Source organism: Periplaneta americana, chromosome 13 (assembly GCF_040183065.1).
Source record: "Periplaneta americana isolate PAMFEO1 chromosome 13, P.americana_PAMFEO1_priV1, whole genome shotgun sequence".
NCBI lineage: Eukaryota > Metazoa > Arthropoda > Insecta > Blattodea > Blattidae > Periplaneta > Periplaneta americana.
The window spans coordinates 14,086,695-14,114,468 of record NC_091129.1 but is presented as its reverse complement, the minus strand read 5'-3'; the positions used below and the strand labels follow the sequence as shown (position 1 = coordinate 14,114,468).

Genomic DNA, 27,774 nt, shown 5'->3' with positions numbered 1-27,774 from the left:
TATTTTAAGAATGTCCATTAGACTGAGAACGAGTAAGAGAAAAGTGATTTACATTTTTTTTCAAAATGGCGGCTAGAAAAATTCTCAAACCTTAGCATGGCCATATCAGGGACACCTACCTTATATCAGTCCCCTTACTGCCCATTGTGCAACTCAAACCAAGAAATGGATTCGGAACATCTCAAAATCTGTGCTTCAGTGGCTGGCCATGATAATATCTTTGAAAAATATTGGAGTGCAAGACGTCAAATGACTTTATTGTCAAACGCCTGGCATTAGAAAACAATAGCAACTTATTAATTAAAAACCTAACATTACCTAGATTCATTTTCAATTTCACTGGGCCCTGTTAACATAGTCTGCAATTCTGCTACCTTTTCTCTCATACCTGCAATATTTATCTTCACTTTTCAGCTCTGATGTACGCCAGCATATTCGGTAACGTATCAGCCATCATCCAGCGCCTGTACTCTGGCACGGCTCGCTATCATACTCAGATGCTGCGCGTGAGGGAATTCATTCGCTTCCACCAGATCCCCAACCCACTGCGCCAACGGCTAGAAGAATACTTCCAGGTGAGTCACGTCAGTCCACTAACAGTTTGGCCAGTTTGTCCAAGTAATGTTTAATTTTGCTTAACGAATGTTAAATTAACAGTCTGTTTATTTTTAACGCTTTGTTAATGTATTTTCCATTTGTTCAACATAATTTTGTTTAAGATAACCAACACTTCACTATAACGTCTGTTAGCATTATTTTAACTACTCAACAGCAGTTGGTAATGATTCTACACATGTAAGACAATTTCTGATTGGCTAAAATTAATCTTTAAATTCTATGTTATAGAGTGAGTCATGAAACTTGCATAAAATGACAACCTGTTATAGTAGGCCACGCTCCATAAACAGGTGACAAATGAAAGTTGTAGGTGACGTGCTAAATAATAATTACAAAGTAAGATTATATTTCCTCATTGCTATTATGGATACGAAATACGAAAGAAATAAAATAACACTGATGTATTTAAACAGTCCAAAGTATTTTTTAAATGTTATATTACCAGTCATATGCTAGCATTCCCTACAGAGAGACACAAAATATTAATTTCGCAACTTCTGTTCGAACAGCTGTGGAGACATCGGCCATATTTAACTAACTGTTAAACGAGTTAACTGGCGGAAATCCTGCATTTAAAATTAACAAACTGTTAGCAATCTGTTAAACCATACGTGTGTTGAAAACATACAATTTTATTAATTAACAAACTGTTTAGAGTTTAACAGTCGTTAAATTTTCTAATAATATTTGGAAAAACCGGCCATTAACCCTTAAATTGGCAAAGTATCCTATAGGATACAACAGGTTAATAGACTGTTTTATGCTATAATTTAATAGAACAATAGAAAAAAAATTGGTAGGAAAATTAAAATTTCACAATACTGTAATATATGTACAATATATAAAATATGGACATAGCGATAGTTGTTTTCTTTACAGTCCGACAAGGTTTAATAAACTAGTGTGAGAAATGAAGCTTTGCCAAGTTAAGGGTTAAGTCCCGCTGAATCCGTGAGACAGAGCGACCTTACAACGATATGCTATGAGTTTCTTGAGTTTAACATTTGGAATATCACGGCTGGATAGTTATTACTTAACGACTGAATAAATTCATACTTCCATGTTTCATAATAACGGGTTAGACAGAAAAATAACTGACATATGCAAGTCATCTTTTGCCACAATAAACATTCCATCAGGATGCACAGCATAATGCAAATTCCTTTTTCATGAAAAATTGACTCATCATGTTTTACATTGAAACCAAATAATTTCAAGAGAATCAATCATTATTTGTGGAAGTTGCGAACAAAACCAGTCATTTCCACCAAAAACAAAAAATGAGTTTTTTTATTGTCGGTATGTGTAGAGAGGTATATTTCTGAATATGTTACTGTTTTTATTCTAACTCGGTCATTTCTATGAAAAACAGTGTGGTAAAATCGGTATTCTCAGTCAAAACTAGATAATTCCATATCACTGTTTTTTTTTTGTATCAAAAACGGACATTTCCAGCTTTCTGTATGTGTTGCAATTACCAACCCATTTAAAATCGATCTTTCCACTTCTTAGTGCAAGAATGATAATATTTTATTGCTAATTGATATCACCATAAAACTGCTATAATACATTCATTTTTCCATGATACAGTGAAATGAAAGTGAATGATATCTATGGAGATATATATGTTTTACTATTATAAATGTCAAATAGCTTTTTTTTTCAACAAAAGTGAACATTTCCTTCATAATCGGAAATACCAAAACAACGGTACTTTTGGCTAGACAAAAAAAAAAACGAGTTTAAATCTGCCACATTGCCACAGTCTGAGTCGTCAGTTTTGCCACATTAGGAAATTCGCACGAACTTTATTTTTAGCGAATATTCTAACCTAAAATTAGTGTATTATTTGTGTTGTTTGATGTGTTTTAATAAGGAAAAGCTATACAGTTTTTTTTGCCACATTAGGAAATTCGCACGAAATTTATTTTTAGCGAATATTCTAACCTAAAATTAGTGTATTATTTGTGTTGTTTGATGTGTTTTAATAAGGAAAAGCTGTACAGTTTTTTTTGCCACATTAGGAAATTCGCACGAACTTTATTTTTAGCGAATATTCTAACCTAAAATTAGTGTATTATTTGTGTTGTTTGATGTGTTTTAATAAGGAAAAGCTATACAGTTTTTTTTTGCCACATTAAGAAATTCGCACGAACTTTATTTTTAGCGAATATTCTAACCTAAAATTAGTGTATTATTTGTGTTGTTTGATGTGTTTTAATAAGGAAAAGCTGTACAGTTTTTTTTGCCACATTAGGAAATTCGCACGAACTTTATTTTTAGCGAATATTCTAACCTAAAATTAGTGTATTATTTGTGTTGTTTGATGTGTTTTAATAAGGAAAAGCTATACAGTTTTTTTTTGCCACATTAGGAAATTCGCACGAAATTTATTTTTAGCGAATATTCTAACCTAAAATTAGTGTATTATTTGTGTTGTTTGATGTGTTTTAATAAGGAAAAGCTGTACAGTTTTTTTTGCCACATTAGGAAATTCGCACGAACTTTATTTTTAGCGAATATTCTAACCTAAAATTAGTGTATTATTTGTGTTGTTTGATGTGTTTTAATAAGGAAAAGCTATACAGTTTTTTTTGCCACATTAGGAAATTCGCACGAAATTTATTTTTAGCGAATATTCTAACCTAAAATTAGTGTATTATTTGTGTTGTTTGATGTGTTTTAATAAGGAAAAGCTGTACAGTTTTTTTTGCCACATTAGGAAATTCGCACGAACTTTATTTTTAGCGAATATTCTAACCTAAAATTAGTGTATTATTTGTGTTGTTTGATGTGTTTTAATAAGGAAAAGCTATACAGTTTTTTTTGCCACATTAGGAAATTCGCACGAACTTTATTTTTAGCGAATATTCTAACCTAAAATTAGTGTATTATTTGTGTTGTTTGATGTGTTTTAATAAGGAAAAGCTATACAGTTTTTTTTGCCACATTAGGAAATTCGCACGAACTTTATTTTTAGCGAATATTCTAACCTAAAATTAGTGTATTATTTGTGTTGTTTGATGTGTTTTAATAAGGAAAAGCTGTACAGTTTTTTTGCCACATTAGGAAATTCGCACTAACTTTATTTTTAGCGAATATTCTAACCTAAAATTAGTGTATTATTTGTGTTGTTTGATGTGTTTTAATAAGGAAAAGCTACACAGTTTTAGTGTATTTAATTATGTCTGAGCCGTCAGTGTTGTCACATTTAGAAGTTCGCACAAACTTTCGTTTTCAGTGAATATTCGAACCTAAAATTAATGTATTATTTGTGTTGTGTGATGTGTTTTAATAAGAAAAATCCACACAGTTTTTATGTTTATTTTGTTATGTTTGGGCAGTCAGTGTTGCCACATTAGAAATTTCGCACGAACTTTAATTTTCAGTTAATATTCGAACCTAAAATTAGTGTATTATTTCTGTTGAGTGATGTGTTTTACTAAGGAAAATCCACACAGTTTTTATGTTTATTCAGTTATGAGTATGTGATAGAGAAATAAGCTTCACATGGCTGCAATTTCAACATTTGGAACCATGAAATACGAATTTTTATTTTGTATACACCGGTATTTATTCAATTATCCGGCAAAATCTCGTATCCGGAACTAGCCTGGTCCCTTGATGTCGGATAAGAGGGATTCTACTATATTTCCAAACAAAACCTGTCATTTTCAAAAAATTTTTGTCTATAAAATGCACAGAAAATGACTAAAATCATGATTATTCACACCATTAGAACAACGGACGTAACACATAAAATTGTCGTTCACTTTAGGGTAAAGTGAAGACTCGATACAATTTTTTCTACTTTCTGAAAAATATACTATGTATTTTGGAAATGACCGGATTTGTTTGCAACCTCCACATTTTAAAAGATTAACAACTTCAAATTGGAATAAGGATATAATATAGGGTATTTTTAAAACTTTAATTATAAAAACTACAAATAACCTCTTATCATGCAAAATAATTAAAAAATTGCAGAAAGTTATTCAATCTTACTACATTTTTAAAGGGTAGGACTCTTGCAGTTAAAATTATTATCCGAAACATGAAGCTCCTCACACTTTCTTTCACGTACTGAACACATTGTGTAGTCCAACAATTCGAAGCAGACATTGATCTCTCACATGTTTCGCACCATCTAAAGTTGGCTGAGACTTTTGGAGACTGAAACTGTTTTTACGTTTCAAACAATAATGAGAATCTTCTATTATGTAGAGCATCCCAAATTGATGTATACACATTTTGAAGCATTATTTCTCAGCAACGAGATGAAACAGAAATACGATTTTTGCGGTTTTATATTCCTTAAGCCCGTACATGTTCAAAATGGCCTCCTTCCGCCACATAACACTCCCAACAACGACGTACAACAGACTGACATACCAACTGGATTGTTGCTAATGAAATATCATTACAGGCATGTTCAATCTGAACTCTCAGTTCCTCCAGTGTTTGTGGTTTTGTGGCGTACACTGTGTCCTTTAGAGCTCCCCATAGGTATAAGTCTGGAGGGGTTAAATCCGGAGATCGAGGTGGGAACTCCGCAGCACTTCCTCTTCGCCCTATCCATCTCTGGTTGAGTGTGGATCGAAAAATTTTTTCACATTGACATGAAAGTGAGCTGGACCCCCGTCTTGTTGAAAGTAAAATCCATTTTCATTCTCAAAGAGGTCATTAAGACGTGGAATCGTGGTTTCCAACATTTGCAGGTATTTCTCACCCGTGACAGTCCCTTCGAAGCAGTACGGCCCAATTATTCCTCTGGAAGACAGATCACACCATACTGTTACTCCTGGAAGATGGACGGCATTTTCTTGAAAGATGTGTGGGTTTTCGTTAGCCCAGTACACACAATTGTGCGAGTTAATTGTGCCTTCAAGTTTAAATGTGGCTTCATCTGACCAAACAATTAAGTCTTGAAAATCTTCCCTTTCATCACACATGTTCACGAACCACTCACAAAATTCCAGTCGCCTATCTGGGTCGTCCTCATTTAGTGAGTGGACAAGTCTCGGAATGTAAGGCTTCCATTTTTGAGCTCGCAAAATTCGATGAACACTGGATTTGCTGATATCAATCTCAGGAGAACATTGTCTCATTGGGGATTGTGCAAAAGCCTGCATGACTGCATCAACACTCTCGTTATCGGTGGAACTTCTCTTTCTTCCGCACCGCCCTGTCAACACATCTTGCACCGTTCCGTCGACTTCAAACTTGTCTCGGATTCTTGTGATAGTTAACCTTGTTGCTGGTTGTGTTCCAAATTCAACCCCCAACGTCGTTGAACCTCAACAACATTCTCCACTTTCCAATAACATTTCAGTATTCACTTACGTTCATCGAACGATAATTGCACCGCCATGTTTGTTTATAAACAGATGAACATGTTTCCATGCTTTCCAGTGCCCTCTGTATCATGAAATACAAAAATCGTATTTATATTTCATGTCTTTTCTGTGATATAGTATTTCAAAGAGTGTATACATCAATTTGAGACACTCTATATACAACCGCCTATCAGCGGCTATGCGTGTCCTTGAATGGCGCGTGCGCAACTAGGCATTGCTGTGAAAAGGCCCCGTAAGCGAGCAGAGGAAAATAAAATGTATGCACTGCATAAATATCCACACCACTTATAAATATGTTCTCAGTTCCAAGCCATTTATCACTTATTCATCAGCCCAATAGTAGAATAACAGGGAACTCACGTCTGTAGCACACCTCTGTTTGTGGTCAAATGGTCTTGATACATCGTTTGAGAAATTATGTTGAATTTAATTGTAAATCGCTGAAAAACCTACTTATTAATAAATAATTGGTTGTTGCAGCATGCCTGGACTTACACAAACGGCATCGACATGAATAGTGTCCTGAAGGGTTTTCCCGAGTGCCTTCAAGCCGACATCTGCCTGCACCTCAACAGAAACCTGCTCACCAACTGCTCCGCCTTCGAGGGCGCCTCCCCTGGTTGCCTCAGGTACTGTGCGGACTGATACGGCTAAGAAAAAGTAGAACTATCGAGCGGATTTCAACTTATAATCAAATGAGTACTCGAGAGGAGTATATTTTGTTAACGTATACCTGAAAGCTCAAAACAATTAGAGGAACAAACTTAAACACCCGTTATAAAGGTCTAGTAACGTGTATGGCCTCCACGACATTCGATGACAGCTTGGCACCTTCGTGGCATGGTCCCTATGAGATCCTATATTTCCTCTTGGAGAATATTCTCTCATTCCTCCTTTAGAGCATCTCCAAGCACCTTCAGGGTTTGTGGAGCTTGATGTTAGTTACTGACTTTCCTATCCAGAAGAGCCCACAAGTGTTCAATAGGGTTGAGATCCGGGCTGATCGCTGGCCACTCCATTACCTCAATTTCATTCTCCCTTAGGAAATCCCTGGTGACTGCCGCAGAATGTGTCCTGGCATTATCCTGAACAAACAGAAATCCAGGGCCCATTCCAATGCCAGCAAGTACTAGATGCCCTTCTAGAACGTCCTCGATGTACCGGACAGAATTTAGTCGCTGGAGAACAATTACGAGGTCTGTAGGATTGTTGTAGGGGAAACTCGGCAAATTTGGCAATATTCTTGTATTTCTTGTATTGCCAAATTTCCTTCTGAGTTTTAAGAAGTTCAATGACACGATCATAGAGTGCAACATCTGAGTGTACTTTTAGTTCTCGTTTCATCCGAATCCGCGCATTATAGTGGCACATATTAAGCGTATTCCGAATCTCACCGGTGAGCAATCCGATGGCATCACAGTGTTCCGAATTCCACCGATGACGTCATTCATGCTCCACCGGTGTCGCACCGGTGCCATCAACTTGCAGAGGTGGTGGCAGTCTCCATCAGCCGCCATGAGTGAATCTGATTGGTTCTTGTATAGGGCGGGAATTAGCAGACGAATGACATCGTGCACTGTTGTGTCATGGCGGTGCGTTCTGCTGTATTGTTTGTAATGAGCACAACGTAAAAACAATATGTTAATGGCTTATGAGCGAACATGTCAACGGACCAGTTATTACTACCGGTTCAAGAAATAAATTGTTTATGATCTCTTTTCTTTGAATGAGATGGCAGTACGAAAATTTCGCAAAATGTTGCTAGCGTAGCACAGATAACCACTTACACGGTCGCCATGACAGCATCGGTTCTTCCAGCAGTTTTGTCCCTTATTTTCGTTGCAACGTAACGTCATTGATCCCACCGGACCGGTGAGATTCGGAATACGCTGATTGTTACTAATAGAAAGAAGTGTTGAATACTTCCTGTTGACGTGGTGGTTGTGTGGACGTGTGTATACAAAGACGGAAGAAAAGTGTTGTTCATTACCTACGTTTGTTTGTGCATTACATATCAAAAGCTGAGATTCCATATTATAAGGTAAGCCATTTATATAATTAATATTTTCTGTTAATAACTCATCAGGCCTTAGTTCGTTTTATGTTCTTCTTAGCAAAAAAGTCTTCTCCAGGGTAGTGTGAATTAGCCGTTTTCCTTTATAGTGATATATTGCTGCTCTCTTTGAACAAGAATGTGTACTCGATGGTAAAATTTAAGAATAGGGACGTATGAGGGATTTTTACAGTCTTCAATGCAGCACTGTGTGTGGTGTATTGCAGATATGTCAAGGGAACGAGGACATTATTCTGAAAAGTATTCCAAAGATGATTTGCGGGCTGCGGTTGGGAGTGTTTTGAAAGTTAGATGGTCGACTTATAGGGCTTCTAAGAAGTACAGTGTGCCCTTTAACAACTTAAAGAGGCTTCTGTATGCATCCTCAGGACCCGATCACGTTGTCATTCCCAAGAAAGGAAGACCCCCAGCTCTAACCGTTGAGGGAGAACAAAAACTGGTGACATACGTAATCAAAATGCAAGAACTTGGGTTTGGGCTATCGACAACAAAAATTAGGAGACAACCCTTCAATATAATTAATAAGAGTGGTCGGAAAAATCCATTCAATTTTTTTCTTGGTTTTGTTTTGTGTTTATGGTATTTAGTGATTTCCTGTCCCAGTAAATTAAGTCTTATAAACCTTGTACCACTGTTTTATTTTGAAAAAAATTATTTTTAATTGCATTGCCAAATTACCCCTGTACTATTGCCAAATTATCCTGATGAAGTACCAAATCTGGAAACATATCATTTGTTATTTATTAGTGTGTTATGTGTAAAGTAATTTAGATTTGTAGAATTTTCTTTTAGATGTTTATTGGGATTTAATATTTAAACACATTCCATAATAGAGGAATATTTAATTTCAGAACATGTAACTACAAACTGTGTCAAAATACAAAATACTGTCAAATTAGACGAGTCTCCCCTACATATTTCCGGCCCATACCATTATGGAACCTCAACCGAATCTATCAATTTCCTGTACAGCTCCTACAGAAAATCTTTGTCCTGGCCGTCCCCATACCCTTAAACGACCATCACAACGTGTAAGACGGTACTTGGATTCGTCCAAAAAGAGCACAGACTGTCACTGGTTCAGGTTCCAATCCACATGGTTTTCAGAAAACGTAAGTCTTGCTGCCTTATTCTCATTTGTCAAACGCTGTTTTAACAGGCCTTTTTGGACGAATATTCTCTTTCCTTAATCTGTTCCTTACCTTTTGGTCTGAAACCCGGATTCCAGAAGCCATATAGAGGTCATTCGGCAGGTCTCTTGCAGTTTTTGTACTCTGTCGAAGAGCAGATAGGACAATGTATCTGTCGTCCTCGGGGCTTGTTTTACACTTACAGTCCTGGCAGGTCTTCTAAAATACTGACCTGTCTCTCTGTGTCTGTTGTGTAACCTGGACACCACGGAAGAAGAAACCTCAAGCTCGCTAGCCACTTGTCTCAGTGATTGATCTTGTCGTAAAAGAAGTAGAGCATGATACACTTCAAACTCATTTAAATGCCTCATTTTGTCAGAGACTTTAATGAACAAGACAATAATCAGCATTCGTCACTATAATAACGTCAGAAAGCTTAGAAGTTGTTGGTGCCTTCCGTAATCAAAGATTTCTCCATATTTGTTATTTCAGGTAATTACTCTGTAATTAGGCCATGGATCTTTAAAATTTGTATCCCTAGATTAAATTAATGTTCCAATTTACACATTTTCCAATTTTCAGCATCACAGCTTCAAAAAACACTAACTTATTCAATTTATTACAAGTGTTCCTCTAATTGTTTTGAGCAGTGTATATAGTCACTATAGATACGTTAACAGAAAACAACGATTGAAGTCACACACAGTTTGTGTGCACTCAAAGTTGGGTTTTGGCGTCTTGTCAGCCCACTTGAGGTGTGTGGATGTAAAGGGAAAAGTTGAGACTGTGTCGGGTGTAGTTCCTGGGTAGCTCAGTCGGCAGAGCGTTGGTGCGCTAAGCTAAAGGTCTCGGGATCGATACCCTGTCCCGGAACAATTTTTCCCTTGAAATTATTCAGATCTTGCTGTGTTCGGAGAAACATTGCTATGACCTTGTGTCTGCTCTTCACACGCAACAATTTAATTGTATAATTCAACTTGTTCTCTGAATTTGGTCACACTTGTGGGTTTTATTAAAATTCTTGATATTTTTAATCTGATTTTAATGATCTTAAAATATTTTTCCGTCTTCCTGTAATAAGAAAAGGTGTTGCAATTAACAGCGTAAAAAACAGCATTAGATCTTGTGGACCTAAGTTATCATAATTTCGTACTTTTATCTTTACAAAAGATATTGAATTTGTACCAGGATGTTACAATACATTAATTAAAGAGATTAGTTTATAAAACAAAAATCGGACCTAAATAAAAAACTAAAGACAATATATAATAAAAAAGTAAAAGTCGAATTGAATTGTTGTATTAATATTTATATTATATATTATTTTAATGTGCCGAAGTACATATGATATTTCCATGCAGATATTCTGCGTCATCATACGATGAAAGAGTAATGGAACGGAGAAAAACTCTCTCCGGCGCCGGGATTTGAACCCGGGTTTTCAGCTCTACGTACTGATGGTTTATCCACTAAGCCACACCGGATATCACCCCGGCGTCGGACAGAATCGTCTCAGATTAAGTTCCAACTCTTGGGTTCCCTGTAGTGGCCGCCCTCTGCACTACGTCATAGATGTCTATGAACGTAGGACCGAAGTCCACACATGTGCTGAGGTGCACTCGTTATGAGTGACTAGTTGGCCGGAATCCGACAGAATAGGCGCCGTTTACGCATATCATATATATTATTTTAATGTACCGAAGTACATATGATATTTCCATGCAGATATTCTGCGTCATACGATGAAAGAGTAGCACGTAGAGCTGAAAACCCCGGCGCCGGAGAGAGTTTTTCTCCGTGCCATTGCTCTTTCATCGTTATATTTATATTAATTATTTAAACTTAAATAGCTTATATCACAACTATTACGGATATAATTTGAGTTTGGTTAATGCAAAAACTAATAATCAAGAAGGAATGTTGTTGACCTTAATTTTATTTAACATAGAGTTTAAGAAAATAATGTTGTTTGTTGCAGGGCTTTGTCACTTAAGTTCAAAACAACACACGCACCCCCAGGGGACACGTTAGTGCATAGAGGTGATGTACTTACATCTTTGTACTTCATTGCGCGTGGCTCCATTGAGATCCTCAAAGATGACATTGTCATGGCCATTTTGGGTAAGTCTTCGTTTTGTGTTTACACTCTTATAGAAAAAATTAAATTTTTAATTGCCGTCACTCTATAGAGGCCAATACTAACAGCTCTGTTAATATATGAATTTATTTCAGTGGCAAATATGTTGAAAATTGTATCTTCATTGTTTATAATTTACAACTGAAAGTTTCGATTATATCTGTAGATCAGTCATTTCTCGAAATTATTGTTAGGGGTAACATTATAACTGACGCTCGCAAATTATCTTTCTTAGAAACAAGAGTGCCATTAATGCTTTAAGGGTATATGTACGTGAATGACCACAATTATTATCGGAAAATGCAGGCTCTAAATTTCTAAACTTTTATAAGGAAATGAACTCACAATTTGACAATAATTATAAGGTATCACAACAAGACTTATCAGAACTTAAATATCTGATAAATTTATAAAAAAAGGTTACTAATAATATTTTTAAGAATTCACTTTTTACTTTAAATTAAATTTTCCAAAATTTGGAAATTTTCACACATAATATTTCATAACTCCGCAACCATTAGAGATGAAATTTTGAAATTTTGTACACTGATTTAACGTGAATTTATGCAAAAGGTAGACTACAATAATGCCCATTTCTTTAAAAACAGAAAAATTAGTTCCCGAAAGAGTATATAAATTTTAATATTTTCTGTATCTAGGACAAATAAAACATTAATTGTATTAAAATAAACAACTCTACATGTCTGAGAGTAGTCTACTTTTCAGAAATAAGTGTTTATTACATGCAGGAAAAATATTAAAGATGCCAGAAAGACCATAACAATGTTATGGTTACCAAATTATATGAGTGCAAAATTTCCTTTTTTTATTTTTCATACTCTGATAAAACTGGTTTGGAAAATATTATTTGTAATCTTTTTTATACTTTCATCAGATATTTAAGTTCTAATAAATCTTGTTGTGGTACCTTGTAATTTTTGTCCAATTGTTAGTTCATTCCCTTATAAAATTTTAGAAATTTAGAACCTGCATTTTCCGATAATATTTGTGGTCGTTAAAGTATATATACCCTTAAGATTGCCAGCAACATCTGTGCATCGTTCTTTCTTTAAAAAAATAAAATAAAAAATAAATAGTACATTATGCAACGAGCCTATAATGATAGTAATTAAGACGCGAGGACGTTTATGAAACGAGCGCAAGCGAGTTTCATAATTTTCATACGAGCGTGTTAATTACCATTATAGGCAAGTTTCATACGACTTTTTATGATCGACCATATTTCTAACTTGAAATTATTCATAAGTATTCATGTTATTCTTATGTGACTGGGGAGCGGAACTGACCTTGTGTAATCTCGTAAATTGTGAGATGTGCGCAGACGCGAAAGTATTGATTTTTTCCGGGCAACGAATGTCGACGACCTTGATATAACCTAGAGAGTAAACTTGATATAACCTTGAAATTGAATTCGACATTGAAAAAACCAGATGACAAATTGAATTTATTTGAATATTTTTTACAATTAACGCTAATTATTATAGTAACAGAACATAACCTTCTGCGACAGTATTGGATTTCCAGCCTGCGTGACGTTTTGCTAGTTGTCTTTTGATTGCATATCCGAGAATAATCGAAAACCTGAACTTTTAATGAATAGGTGTAATTTAATGAGGTCCATTAAAGGACTGCTACCAGGTGTATAATTACTACATTTCGGCATGGTCGAGCATAAAATAAATTATCGGTTTCATAACACTATATTGGATTTACCCCGCTTTACAATGGTTAAAACTTGTAAAACCCATATGATATCTACGCGAGACTATAACTTAGTGGTATCACGAAATCAGCACGGCAACTTAGGGGAGAGTTGGGTAGTATCGGACATCGGGTAATATCGGACAGTGAGTTTCTTTCATCTACCACTAGATGATAGTATCTGAATGACATGGTTACGTTTCTATGATCAATCAATCAATCAATCAATCAATCAATCTTCTTAATGTGTCCAGCTGTTTGCTGACAACATAAAGTCCAATATAGTCCACTGTAGTCTATACCACATATAATATTGAATGGGATTATTGTTAAATACAGTGAAACATTTAAAAATCTTGGCATTTTTATGGATAGCGATCTAAATTGGAACACTCAAGTAACACACATTTGCAAAAAAATATTTTCTCAACTTCACTTCTTGTTCCATATGAAAGAATTTCTACCTCTTGGTCTAAAAAAGAATCTTATTCAGGCGCTTGTAATGCCCCATTTTGATTATTGCGATTCCTTGCTAACTAATGTAAGTTCATAGCTGAGAGACTACAACGTGTTCATAATGTGTGCACACGATTCATCTGCAGTACTCGTAAATTTGACCATATAACACCTTCCCTCCAGTTACTTTCATGGGTGCGTCTGAAGGAACGAAGAACAATACATTCACTGTCTCTTCTGTTTAGAATCATGCATACTTCTACTCCGAATTATCTGTTATCGCGCTTTCAATTTCTTACAACTCTTCGAAACCGACATCAAGCACTTCTTTCTATCCCTCATCATAGAACGTCTTTATACTCATCTTCTTATACTGTAGAAATACCTCGCCTCTGGAATTCGTTACCTAATGACGTCAGGGACTGCCGGACTTTATCACAATTCAAAATTAAATTGGAAAATGTCTTAGTTAATGTTTTTAGGTATTGTTATAAGTATTGATTTGTGTTTTTTTTTTCTTTTTCTTTTTTAATCTAGATTAAAATTGCAAGTTTCTTGTTTATGTTAGTTAATCAGTTAGTATACAATTAATTATGATACTTAATCACTCTTTTAAAGTTTGTGTGACTGCAACCTGTGTATATTTTTGTGTGGCTTCACTTTGTTTATAGTGTTTTTTTCTCTCTCTCTTTATTTTATGTGTAGCTTTACTTTGTATATAGTGTATTTTTTTCTGCTTAATTCTATTGTTATATTTGTATTCCTGGTGTTGTGGAAGAGAAGGCCTGATGGCCTTAACTACACCAGAATAAATAAATAAATTGTCATTTTCCCTACAACTAAAATCCCTTATTTTGGCTAATGACTCCAGTCAAATGCCTCTGCATTAAATAAATACATACAATTCTTTACTTACTGTAATACTTTCTACATCCGTGCCTGAGCGCTTGGTTGTCGTACAGTTACATACCATGTTTTACAGCAGAGCACGCGGCATATCGAATACCTTCAAAATCATAAGCTCCCTTGCTGATTTCGTGACATCACTGGACTAGTCAATAAGAGCCGATCATTAGTTTTCAAGTGTCCTACATTGGAAATCCACCAATGTGATGATGATGGTGATAATGATGACGATGACAGTAATGATGATGTTGACAGTAATGATATTATGATAACCAATATGATTATGATAAATTGGGAATAAAGTAGTAGGTTAAAAAATTCAACGTGTACATAATATCTGCGTCCGATTTATTTTCAATATCCGCCGACATGATCATATATCGGAATATTTTCGATGACTCTCCTGGCTCCGCTTGCAAGATCGACGTCTAGTACATTCTCTCTGCCTGCTATATCGAATTATACATGATTCCACACCCAACTACCTTGCCTCTCGGTTTACTCTCTAGCTTCACATCATAATCGTAATACACGTTCACAGCACAATCTGTTGCTATCAATACCACGTCATCAGACATCTCTGTTCTCAATAGCCATGGCCCGCTCATGGAATTCGCTGCCGCTGGAAATCAGGGGTAGTCTTAGTCCTCAGTTGTTTAAAATTAGGTTGTTTAGAAATATTTTAAATGCAAAAAATTAGTTTTTAGATATAATTTTTATTTATTATTATTATTATTATTATTGTTATTATTATTATTATTATTATTATTATTATTATTATTTTACACAGTCATTACTTTATTTTTCCATTAACACTAATATCTAGGTAATTGTCATACTAATTCTACTATTCCTTTAGTTGTGAGATTATATTCATATGTATTAGCCTAATTCTTTTTTTTTTAAGTTAATACTTGTATATTAGAATGTATTTTCCTGTTTGTGATTATGTATTCAGTCTCTTTCTTATTATATATGTTCTATTATTATTATTTTAAAGTTAATACTGATTGTGTCTATCTTTCAATCAATCTTTTTTACTTAATTATGTTTATTATTATTTTTAACGTAATATTTGTATACCGGTATGTATTTTTCTGTATGTGATTTGATCCTGGTTGAGTGGAAGAGAAGGCCTGATGGCCTTAACTCTGCCAGGGAAAATAAAACTATTATTATTATTATTATTATTATTATTATTATTATTATTATTATTATTATTATTATTATTATTAGGTTAACCATTTCTAAAAATGTTTAATTGTTACGATAATTTCCTGGCATTTCATGTGGTAAGCCTTCTTTCTTGGCAATTCAGGGAAGGATGACATCTTTGGGGAGAACCCATGTTTGCACCCAACGCTGGGCAAGTCGTCGTGTAATGTCCGAGCCCTCACTTACTGCGACTTGCACAAGATTCATCGCGATGACCTTCTGGACGTGCTGGATCTGTACCCGGAGTTCTACCAGTCCTTCTCCAACAACCTGGAGATAACCTTCAACATGCGAGATGTGAGTATAAACAACCTTCTGTTTATGGAACTTCAGAAGATAATTTACAACGTTTGGTTTACAACTTTAATCAAATGGCAGAAAGTTTCAATATGGAAATTTCAACTGACAAATCTAAAGCGATGGCGTTTTTAGGAAAGAAACCAGTCCGTAGCAAAATTTGCATAAATAATAAGTAGGGACCGGATTTTTATGTAATTACATATTATATTCCTTTCAACCTAACCGTATATAAATAACAAATCTTCGCGAATCTTGTAATTACCATTAGTATATTAAAATTTGATACTACATATTTTTACATATTTACCCCACATTACATATTATGGCTTGATATTACATAAATCTACATATTTAGGGGTTTTATTCATTTTTACTTCTCTAAAAGGAAAAAAAAAAACTTTCTGCTGGGTAACTTTACAATTTGAAATACACAGATTTAAAAAGCCTTTTTACCTAGTATTAGTATTAGTATTTATTTATTTATTTATCCTGAAAGGATATATTTCGGGACGAAACATAACATTCTTAGTTCCAGGAAGCAATAGTGACACTCACCCCATACCACCCACTGTAAATATGAGTGAACAAAAGGCAAACTTTCTTATGCTATTGTAAAAAATCACTCAGAAAGTAGCGTTGCTTTTATGCGGTGGACTGGGACGAGGACGACATGATTTGTCTTAAACTATTGTTCTGCACACGTCTTAAAAAGCCGTTCCCATGCAATTTGCAACCTCACCCACCCTCTTCCTAATCCTTCCAGGGAAAACCCGTGTCAAGTCTGGCATGAGCTGCAATAAAATAGCCGACTTTTGAAAAGAAGTTGAAGTAAAGGAACAAACTGGAAAGATGTTGGAAGATTAAAATAAATAGCATTTCAGGCTATTGCTTGACCTCTTTACTTTAAATTTAGTAGACCTATACGGAAATGGGATTTTCCGAGCAATTAGAAAGTATGGTTCTCGGCTGGAATAATCCTACCCTTCTGAATGAGACAAAAATGTCACTTTTCAAACAACAGTTTGTAAATGCCTATAGTTTGAGGTTTAGCAGGTACTTTGTTTCGTACAGGGAGCAGCTAAAATGCATGTGTCCCACATCTCATCTTATTTTCTCCTAATCCAGTACAGCGAAACAGTGCTTGCAGTACTGTTGTGTCATTCATTTCACTCAGTTCTCTAGTTTTAGTACTTACAGTATAAAATGCAAGTGAGTTTATCTACTGCTTTTAACTAACTAAAATGACCCTATATCTTCAACCATAACGACAAAAATAAAATCATGGATTGCAATGGACGAAGCTTTCACTACAGATGGAAAAATAGTAATGTGTCAAGTGTGCGGTAAAAAAGTCGGGTGCTCTATGAAATCACAACTGGAGAGTCTTACCTATCCTATACCTGCTAGATATTGATATTAAATATTTTCATGATTTTACATATTTTGGTACATATTCAGCTTATTTTTCTTACATAAATATGTACATATTTCATAACTTGACATTACATAAAAATCCTGTCCCTAATAATAAGATCATCGAACAAGTTAAAAATTTTAGCTATCTCGATTACCAAATTTCATATGAAGAAGAAAAAGATTTGAATGAGAAAATTATTAAATTCAACAGAGCAATGGGGATAATTAATCAGATATTCAAACCGACCTTAGTACATAAACACACGCGCACCAGAATTTATAAAACATTGGCCAGACCTATACTCTGTTTTGGTAGTGAAGCTTGGACGATTCGTAATATTGATTCACAAAGATTAACGGCGGCAGAAATGAGATTTATGCGTCGTACAGCGGGATACACGAGAATGGATCACATTAGAAATTTTGACATTATGAAAGAACTGCAGATTGAACAGATTACGGAATACCTACAGAAATACAGACAAAACTGGAGATCACATGTCATCAGAATGCCTCGTTCTAGAATTTTAAATTACCATCATGTGGCCAAGAGATCTTTGGGCAGACCGTTCAAGGGTTGGCAAGAGACCGTAACGGGCCACTAGGCCCAATACATGCAAGGATGAATAATAATAATGAACTTACTGGCTTTTAAGGAACCCGGAGGTTCATTCCCGCCCTCACATAAGCCCGCCATTGGTCCCTATCCTAAGCAAGATTAATCCAGTCTGTATCATCATATCCCACCTCCCTCAAATCCATTTTAATATTATCTTCTACGTCTATGCCTCCCCAAAGGTCTTTTCCCTCCGGCCTCCCAACTAACACTCTATATGCATTTCTGGATTCGCCCCCATACGTGCTACATGCCCTGCCCATCTCAAACGTCTGGATTTAATGTTCCTAATTATGTCAGGTGAAGAATACAAAGCGTGCAGCTATGTGTTGGGTAACTTTCTCCATTCTCCTGTAACTTCATCCCTCTTAGCCCCAAATATTTTCCTAAGCACCTTATTCTCAAACACCCTTAACCTATGTTCCTCTCTCAGAGTGAGAGTCCAAGTTTCACAACCATACAGAAGAACCGGTAATATAACTGTTTTATAAATTCTAACTTTCAGATTTTTTGACAGCAGACTGGATGATAAGAGCTTCTCAGCCGAATAATAACAGGCATTTCCCATATTCATTCTGCGTTTAATTTCCTCCCGAGTGTCATTTATATTTGTTACTGTTGCTCCAAGATATTTGAATTTTTCCACCTCTTCGAAGGATAAATTTCCAATTTTTATATTTCCATTTCGTACAATATTCTCGTCACGAGACATAATCATATACTTTATCTTTTCGGGATTTACTTCCAAACCTGTCTCTTTACTTGCTTCCAGTAAAATTCCCGCGTTTTCCCTAATCGTTTGTGGATTTTCTCCTAACATATTCACGTCATCCGCATAAACAAGCAACTGATGTAACCCGTTCAATTCCAAACCCTCTCTGTTATCCTGGACTTTCCTAATGGCATACTCTAGAGCAAAGTTAAAAAGTAAAGGTGATAGTGCATCTCCTTGCTTTAGCCCACAGTGAATTGGAAACGCATGTGACAGAAACTGACCTATACAAACTCTGCTGTACATTTCACTGGGACACATTTTAATTAATCGAACTAGTTTCTTGGGAATACTAAATTGAATAAGAATATAATATAAAACTTCTCTCTTAACCGAGCCATATGCCTTTTTGAAATCTATGAATAACTGATGGACTGTACCCTTATACTCCCATTTTTTCTCCATTATCTGTCGAATACAAAATATCTTATCAATGATGAGTACATATACCAGAAGAAACTACTCGATCCGCTGTACGTTTGGGAACAAAAATGTGCTGCCTGATTATTATACATTCTTTGAATCAGTGACGTACTCTACTTCAATGTCGCCGTGCTGGTTAGGCAACTTCTCCCCCATGGCTGTAGTGCAGGGGAACTGCACGAAGGCTAGCTTTTCCCATTTCTTTGTTACGCGTCTTTTTGCTAAGATAGAATTTGTGTAAGCTATTAATCCGACAAAATAAACTTAATTGACCTTAATTCAAATTAGCATTATATTCTTGTAATAATTGTCGAAGTTTTTCGTTGGAGGCTTTTCTTCTTTCTTCATCTCTGAGTATTAAAAAAGAAAACACACATACTTCTAAATTACCTTTAAAAATGAAAATGTGTAGTGAAATTAAATATACGATCAATAAAAGTAGAATAATAAAAGAGGGATGGAGGGAGATAAGGTGAAAGAAAACAGAAGATGGGAAAAGAAGGGAGAGGTAATGGAAACAAAAATTGTATTTTAATTTCTTATCGAGAAATACAATTTAACGCAAGTGCAAATACGACCTATGGAACATAGACAGCTTATATGAAATTATCAAAATTTTCAACAGAAGACACTTTTACTTGCATCATCAAACATACTACACTTTTCGTTCGAAGGACTGCAGTTCTTCCGTTGATAGGTAGTTTTTAATAGGAACAGCTTTACCTGCGGCCGCATTAAATGTGAGAAGATTGAAGTGAATATTCTGGCCCAGTTTCAAATTAAAGCCATTGTGAAGGAACTGGAAGCAGCTAGGTTCATCTCTGTGGCGACTGATTCCTCCAATCACAAGCATTTGAAAGTTGTTCCTGTCCTTGTGAAGTATTTTTTTTTGTTATCTACATATATAATTTGAACTGGTAATGGAAATTACGGGAAAACGGCTGAACGGATTTTAATAAATGACCCCTCATTTTGAAGCTTGGAACCCAAAGTTTTTCAGAAAAATAATAGTTTTTAGTGAAATGTCAATTTTTGAACATAATTTTTCTATTTTCCAAAATCCATCTGTCGTCAGTATTGAGAACTAGCTAAACTAGCTAATTACATTTCAGAATAAAACAAAACACACACTACAGTAAACAATATTACACGAAGGCCATGATCTGCAAGAATGCTGACATATTTAGAGTTCAAATTAAGTTGGTTATTAAAAACTTAACTTACTAAAAATAATTTACAGGTTCGATTCTGCGGTGTGTAATTTTCTGGGTACAGCTGTGTATTGGATATTAAAAAGTACAAAACTTGAGGTGGTTTGATGACATTATTACCATTAGAAATTAAATATTATTGTAGTTAATGCCATGATGTGACTATTTTTCATTAATTATACATATTAATGCTATATTGACGATATGAAAGTGAAACGTTTTGGGGTTATTTAAGTAGATATAGAGAATAACTTAAATTAGATTTCTATTTCTATATTTTACTGAGTAGGGGAGACTGTTGTACCTTTAGCATAGTGTACCTTTGAACATTTTTTGTTTTTTAATTTTTGCTGCTACCTAGAGGACTCAAAATGAAGTAGATTGTAGATAAAGCCGCTAAGTAGGTCTGGTTGTAGTTTCAGTTTGATTTATTGCAAAATGCGAGTTCCGTGGACAAAATAAGTTTTTTAGTACCAAAAGTAAACATTTCGTTCATTGATGTGTGTTTTCTAACACAAAACCAGATTGCATTTGTTAATATCTTTCAAGTACAGTGTGTTCCCCATCATCTGGTGAGTAATAACATATTTTAATTTCCATGATTTATTTGACTCTCTTAGTTTTGGGAGCCATATTTGTTTAAACGTGCACCCTCTTGTACCTTTGAACACAAAACATCTTGTACCATGGAATATGTTCCAAATTACACGATACTATCGGTTTTTGTTTTTCTTTTATTTTAAGGTCATGTCACGAAGTAAGTCTGGAATTAAAGAGGTCCCCAATTGATTCGGATGCCTTGAAGAAAGCTGTTGAAGCAATTATTGTTTATCCAGGAAATAAAATCTCAATCAGAGAAGCCTGCTCTGGTTTATAATGGCAAATACATTTTAAATATGATTGTCAGTTTTTACAGCTATATTCCCACCTATATTGCATGTGTTCCAACTTACAAGAGGGTATGTTCCAAGGTACATGATCCTTTTGTACCTTTGAACACATTACATATCCCTTCATTTTATTTTTTCCATCCTTAATAGATCTGTAAAACAGGAAAATACATACAGGAAGTTGTAAAGAAATCTTCAATAATTAGTTCAAGCACTTTTTCATTTAAAAAATTTCATTTCCCAAAATTAAAAAAAAAAAAATATGAAAAGTGTTTCAAGGTACAACAGTCTCCCCTATATATAGTATATGTTACTGAAAGCTATAAAACTTACGTAAGATAATAATATTATTAAAAATCAAATATTTTTATAGTTATTAATCAAGTGGGGTTGGGTCTTTTTCATATATTTAATGGCGGTGTGGTGTAGATTTTATATGCGTGGTTCTCTTCAGTATTGGCTCGAGAGAGAGAGAGAGAGAGAGAGAGAGAGAGAGAGTATCTTTCATTGTTATGGAAGCAAATAACTTTCCGAATGTCTGGTATTCTTCATTGAAAATAAATCTGAAAAATGTTTATTTGAACGTCTAATGAACTTAGTTTGCAGCATTTGCTGCACAAGCCACTAGTAATATAGATAACGAAGTAAAGATAATTGAATTTAGTTTGTACTGCTAATCTCACTGAGAATTTAGTATCGTATAAGAGCGTCCTGGTTTCTATTTCCAAAATCTGTTCACCCTGTTTATAACTATAATTCACCAGCAATGGAAATAGTCTAACGAAAACTCCGTTATGTTTCTGCAGGAAGAGTTGGCAGGTGTGGACCCTAGGGCGGCGCACCACCGCACAGGGGCCATCGTGTCTCGCTCCAGCTCGCAGGACAGGGAATCTGATGTGCGGAAGTTCGCGTTCAGACCGCCGCGGCGCCGGGGTCACCACCCCATGTCGTCCAACATGAACGGAGGTGGGGATGCTGCCTTGGCCAACAGCCGGGAGTCCAGTGACGACGGCAGTGACTAGTAAGTGAAGCAGTTTGATTAAACGGAGGTCACGCAAACTCATATGTAGAGCAACAAACTACGTTGTCTTTTGTTCGATAATAAATGCAGTTGAGTTTCCAAGTCAACCGTTGTTTACAAATTCAAAAAAATATTTCCTACTTCAGCTGCCACATATTTTTGAAGCCAACAGGCCTTCAAAATAAAGAATTTAAGTTGACAAGCCTTTCAGTCTATGATTTTCTATGATTATAAATCGTAATGCAGATCTGAGAGGTCCCAGGTTCGATTCCCGGTGCTGGAACGAATTTTTCTGTACTTAATAGGCATCTACATATTGACTACTAACAAAACCTACTACTATTACTGCTGCTGCTGCTTCTGCTACTATAGTAAATATTATGCAATAATAATTGCAATGAATTTTGTAAAATGTTACTGAAGCCAGGAAAAACAAGAGTTGACATTGTAAAAGAAAATACGTAAACAGGCAATAATTATCAACATGTAAATAATAAAATGTAAGCAATTTTACAAACCTAGTCAGTGAGATGCATAGCCCTTCAGACAGCCCAGAGTACCCTTGAGTGTACGCAAACCCTAGAGTTTATACCACTGTCTAGAGCAGGCGTCTCAAGGCCAATGCATAAAAGTTGTTACAGAGAGCAAGTGTAGATACCGTAGTCAGCTGAAGAGATAAGCGGAATACCCGAAGACAGCCGATCGCTGATTAATGTCACACGCATGAGCGAGCTAAGTTGTAACTGTCGCGGGAGAAATTCCACAAAGCTGCGCTTTTGAGCTGTACTGTCACAATAGACGGTTGTTTTCGGAAGGAATTTCGTAAGTAGTTTGCAGTAATAATAATAATAATAATAATAATAATAATAATAATAATAATAATATATGTATTTATTTTATAATTATATACTATCAATGAGTAAAAAAAGATATCTGAAGCATGAAGAACCACACATGTTACGTAATTATTTAAGCACAAGGAACTGGCCACCTTACTCCATTATCTCCTGGCCTAGTTGCCTCATAAATGGTGCCTTGTTGGTATCACTTATGAGGTTCAGACCTGTCTTCGAACAGTTGACTAAACAATAACAATATTTCACTTCTAGTAAATGGTTTTTGATTTCGCTCTTTTTTTTTTAAGTTTACACTATATTTAATAGAATAAAATTCAATTAAATAATAATAATAATAAAATTAAAATTCAACTTGTTGGCTGTTAAAGTAAGTATTCTTACGTTACGCTAATATTAATATATTAATTACAATAATAGTTAAATGATATGTTTCGTAATGTTTTCAATAATTACAAATAACCTAAACATCCAAGAAATTCACAAACAATTATTTTAAATTAGAACTATTCAAATCTTAAATCTGGTTTCAAATTCTTTTCTCAAGTCCTTCAGTACTTCATTATATTTGTTACACTGGTCTTGATTCAAATTAGGTAACAATTTTAGATTAATAAAGTGGTAACAGTTACCCACTGAAACTTGCGTCTCCCACAATTTCGCTTTCCCTACGAAAGATTTTATTTCTTCATACATTTGCGGTAATAAGGACATTCTTTCTCGGAGATGGAGACAACATCGTAGTGGTTGCAGAGTCTATTCAAACGTCGCGGTCATCCGGAGATACACGAACTGCTCCCGCATCTTGTTCCACTCTTACATTGAAAAAGAGAAAGAGGAGGAAGTGCTCCGAGAAGGCCCTATTGAGACGTCTGGTCTAGAGTGTCAAGTTTCTGGTTTTTTTACTGGATGTGTAGTATTTTCATGTCAGTGCTTTTGTTGCTGTAGTCATGATTGGAGTTCGTGATGTGTTCTGCGTAGTTTGGTTATGGTTGTGATATCATTTAGGTCTTGTCATTGCCAGTTTTACTGGATTAATGGATACATTCTGTTATTTGATGCAGTGAGAAGTCCGGACATGGAATCCTGGAGTTCTCAACAGATAAGGCTGGTCAGGATGTGACGCCCCTGAACCTGGAGTTCGGCGAGGATGACAAACAGCAGCACAAATCAGGTGGTGGACCACTCAACTCCATCGCAGGTAAGTTCTGCACAGCACACCACACTTCCAGGCATGAGTTGGCACTTACACTTAAGCTCAGATATTTAATGTAGGTAAATAATAATATACATCATATGTTATTATTCCGTATGTCACGAATTTTAATATTTATTCAAATTCATTTTATTTGAAGGTCCAGTCTTACTCATAAAATTCAGAGATAAAATTGTTCCATATTGTTTTTGCAGTATTTTCAGCCAGGAGTTCATGTGGCAATGTGGGTAAATTTCTTACAATCATAATATGTTCACTTGATTCAAGTGACGTTTTAATTGTTGTGACGTAAATGTATTATTAGATATTAGGTTTGTTCCAGCATGGTTCAGAATCGATTCTGAACTGCCTGCTCATGTCCAGTAGCTCAATATGCGTTCCAACAAGACTAGAACTGATTCTGAACCGATTCTGAACTCCCAGTTACCTGTTCCAACATGCTTTATAACTCGTTCGGAACAAATGAAATTGGTTCTCGATTAAGAGTAGGAACTGGGAATTCAGAACTGTTGTCGCATGCGCAGATGGTCTAATCTGAAATATATTTCGAGACTAGGCAGATTAAAATAAAAAAAATAGTCCATCATGAGTAATTTGGAAGCTGATAATGATATATTGTATGACAGATTAGGTTTGGAAGATGAATATAATTTTAATACGAGAAGAAACTCCGAAGGCCGTGAAAGAACACTTCAAGAAATGTTTCAACAATGTAAAATTCCGAACTAGTTCTGAGACCGTACACAACTGCCGCATGTGTCGAAAGGAGTTTAGAATAATTAGTTCTGAATTGCTTGCTGGAACAAATCTATCGTATCTGTTCATAGAAGTAGGAAGTGAGGTTATTGTTTTAACTGCTTACCAAAATATGAGTATGGGTTCCTATTCCTGTAGACTTCAGACAACCTTAGAGGTACCTATACTGAATAGCAGCGAAGTAGAAGTAGACGCCTGACCTGTAGGTTTTCATTGATAATGCAGCAAGTTATAGAAGGTGCTGTATGATATGCAGACATATTTAAGAGCATATAGATATAAAATCATAATTTCACTGCGAATATTATAGTAAAGCTAACAAGCTACTTGCATGTAACTAGTAATTCCAGGACCTGAATCAGTGTAATTCTGTTTTCTTGAAGTCTTAATGAGACTATCCATATATTTTGTAAATATGAGATAAACTCTCTCTTTGAGGTAACCCTATAAAAAAAAGGGAACAGATTCACCCATCACAAAAAAGGTCAGCGGAAGTTTTGGTTCAATTAGCGTTTGTAGGATTCGATATTCGATAAGCATTAAATGCTACCAAATTTAAAAATTAAAGAAAAAGATTTAAACAGTTTGTTACTACTGATGTGATTTTAGTCACTTCGTATTATATTTTAGGTCCAGGGAAAATATATTTTACCATTACTGCTGTTATTTCCATTTTGAAATAGGCTACATGTCAACAATATAAAACTGACTGTTAATTTAGAAGTTGGCAACATATTTTATGTCGATTATAACAACAATACATATCGATAGTAACATTCATACCATTCAACCAATAAGGAGATTGGCCCCTATAATGCATCTGTGCCAAATTATTATGCAAACGTATTTTATTTTTGTAAAAGGAATGAGAAGAATAAATAAGAACTATAGACTTCCTTAAAAAAAATAGGTTGACCTTCAAATGATCTTGAAAACGTTCTCCAAACACAACGTTAAATAATGTAATTTGCTTTCGCCTTACAATTAACTTTTTTTTTTAATTTCTGTCTGAAACGTTTTGTTATTTTAGATCCTTTGCGTTATCAACGTAAGTGGTACACCTGGTATAAGTAAATATTAATCTCTCTTAGCCAGTTTTTCTTTTCGATTCATTTTTCAATTTATTCTGCATAATACAAGAAAAGAAATACGAAGGAAAGTATTGGCTATTTTTTGAACTGGAATACCATACGACTTGATTTCTCTAATGACTTCAAGAAACAGGTTCTACACTATCCTAATGAATTATATTGTTACATTGCACCCTTATTTCCCTCCCATTTTAATGTATAACTCATATACATTTCAATATAAACAACTTACAAATCTGATGAAATATGCTTAAGGTTTATAATAATATTACTAGACCTCGGATTTTTGGGCACTTAAAAAATAATTTTTAGGCACCTAAAATAGGCCCTGAATTTATCAAAATGGGCACTAAAAACATAGATTTAGGCACCTATACAATTTCTAACATCTGAAATGTACGGTAATTTCTATCCACACAAACTACAGTAACTATAAAAATCCAATTAATTAGCGAGTATTAAACATTACGACCTTCAGTGACAAAAACAGTAACAAAATATTGCAGTTAGAAACTTTATTTTTATTAAGTCTTAAATTATGAATACCAGTACGTAATTTTTAATGAATTCATCTGCCTCATTGCTCTAAGGTTGCTAATACATGTGTTCATATTACAATTAGATTAATTAATTTACAATTAACACATTATTCATAATTGTCATTGCTATACATAACGTTTTCACTAATTTTCTATTGTGCAATTTTGCCTTTTCTTACACAGAATAATTTTATAAGCGGAAAAAATTATTCCCAATGATACCGAAGCAATGGATGCATAATTAAATCTAGCAATATTTGCCATGCCGATTTCTTTAGGGAGAACTACATCCTCCCCGATTCATCACATTCCTACTGTCTACTCAAGTACACAACAAAACCAGACACCTTCGAGGAATTTCTTCATTCCTACAACCAAACAACTTGTAGGATATTTGTACCAAACACACCCCATGACATTCAAAATTTTCTCTTTCACTGTTACACGAAAATTTAAAAATATGTACGTAACAAATAGAAATAGACAATTTTAGGCTTTAAAACCTTAAAAATAGGTCTCAATGGCTAAAATAGGCATTTTAGACACCATAAAACTGCTTTCAAACGTTCATATTTTATATAAAATGTGAAGATATTTAACTAGGTAGTTTTAGTTTATTCCTACAAAAAAAATAGGCACTTAACCTAAAATCCGAAGTCTAAATATTATATACAGTGTTAGTTAAAAGTCCCGCACCACCTAAATAACTTTTGAAGCATACGGTTCAGTAATATGAAACTTGGTATGTGGGGATAACCATATACTAAGAACTCAATAATGGTCTTACCAAGTTTTTTCTGCTTCCGGTTTAACCGGAAGTAACTCCAACTCTCTTATTTTAAATAGAACATCCAATATATATTTTTTTTAATAAAGCTCATTAAGAGCTTTTCAAAAAGTGCCCACACTCGATGCTTCTGTACAAATTCAGTGTTGCTAAGTCAAGAAAACAGAAAAGTGTATCGAATATTAAAATAATAAATGCACTACCTAAATAACTTTTGAACCATACAGTTCAGTGATATGAAACTTGGTATGTGAGGATAACCATATG

The 27,774-nt window shown here is 34.8% G+C and overlaps 1 protein-coding gene across 10 annotated transcripts in view; it reads left to right on the top strand.

Annotated features, from left to right (window-relative positions):
- sei (seizure) overlaps positions 1–27,774 on the top strand; it is a 367,275-nt gene that overhangs the window by 248,002 nt on the left and 91,499 nt on the right. For all 10 annotated transcript variants that reach the window (XM_069842943.1, XM_069842952.1, XM_069842945.1 and 7 more), the window contains 6 exons: positions 415–575; positions 6,456–6,604; positions 11,158–11,300; positions 15,719–15,912; positions 22,050–22,264; positions 24,183–24,319. In XM_069842943.1, the coding sequence (XP_069699044.1) occupies positions 415–575; positions 6,456–6,604; positions 11,158–11,300; positions 15,719–15,912; positions 22,050–22,264; positions 24,183–24,319 (999 nt within the window). The remainder of the gene's footprint in view (positions 1–414; positions 576–6,455; positions 6,605–11,157; positions 11,301–15,718; positions 15,913–22,049; positions 22,265–24,182; positions 24,320–27,774) is intronic.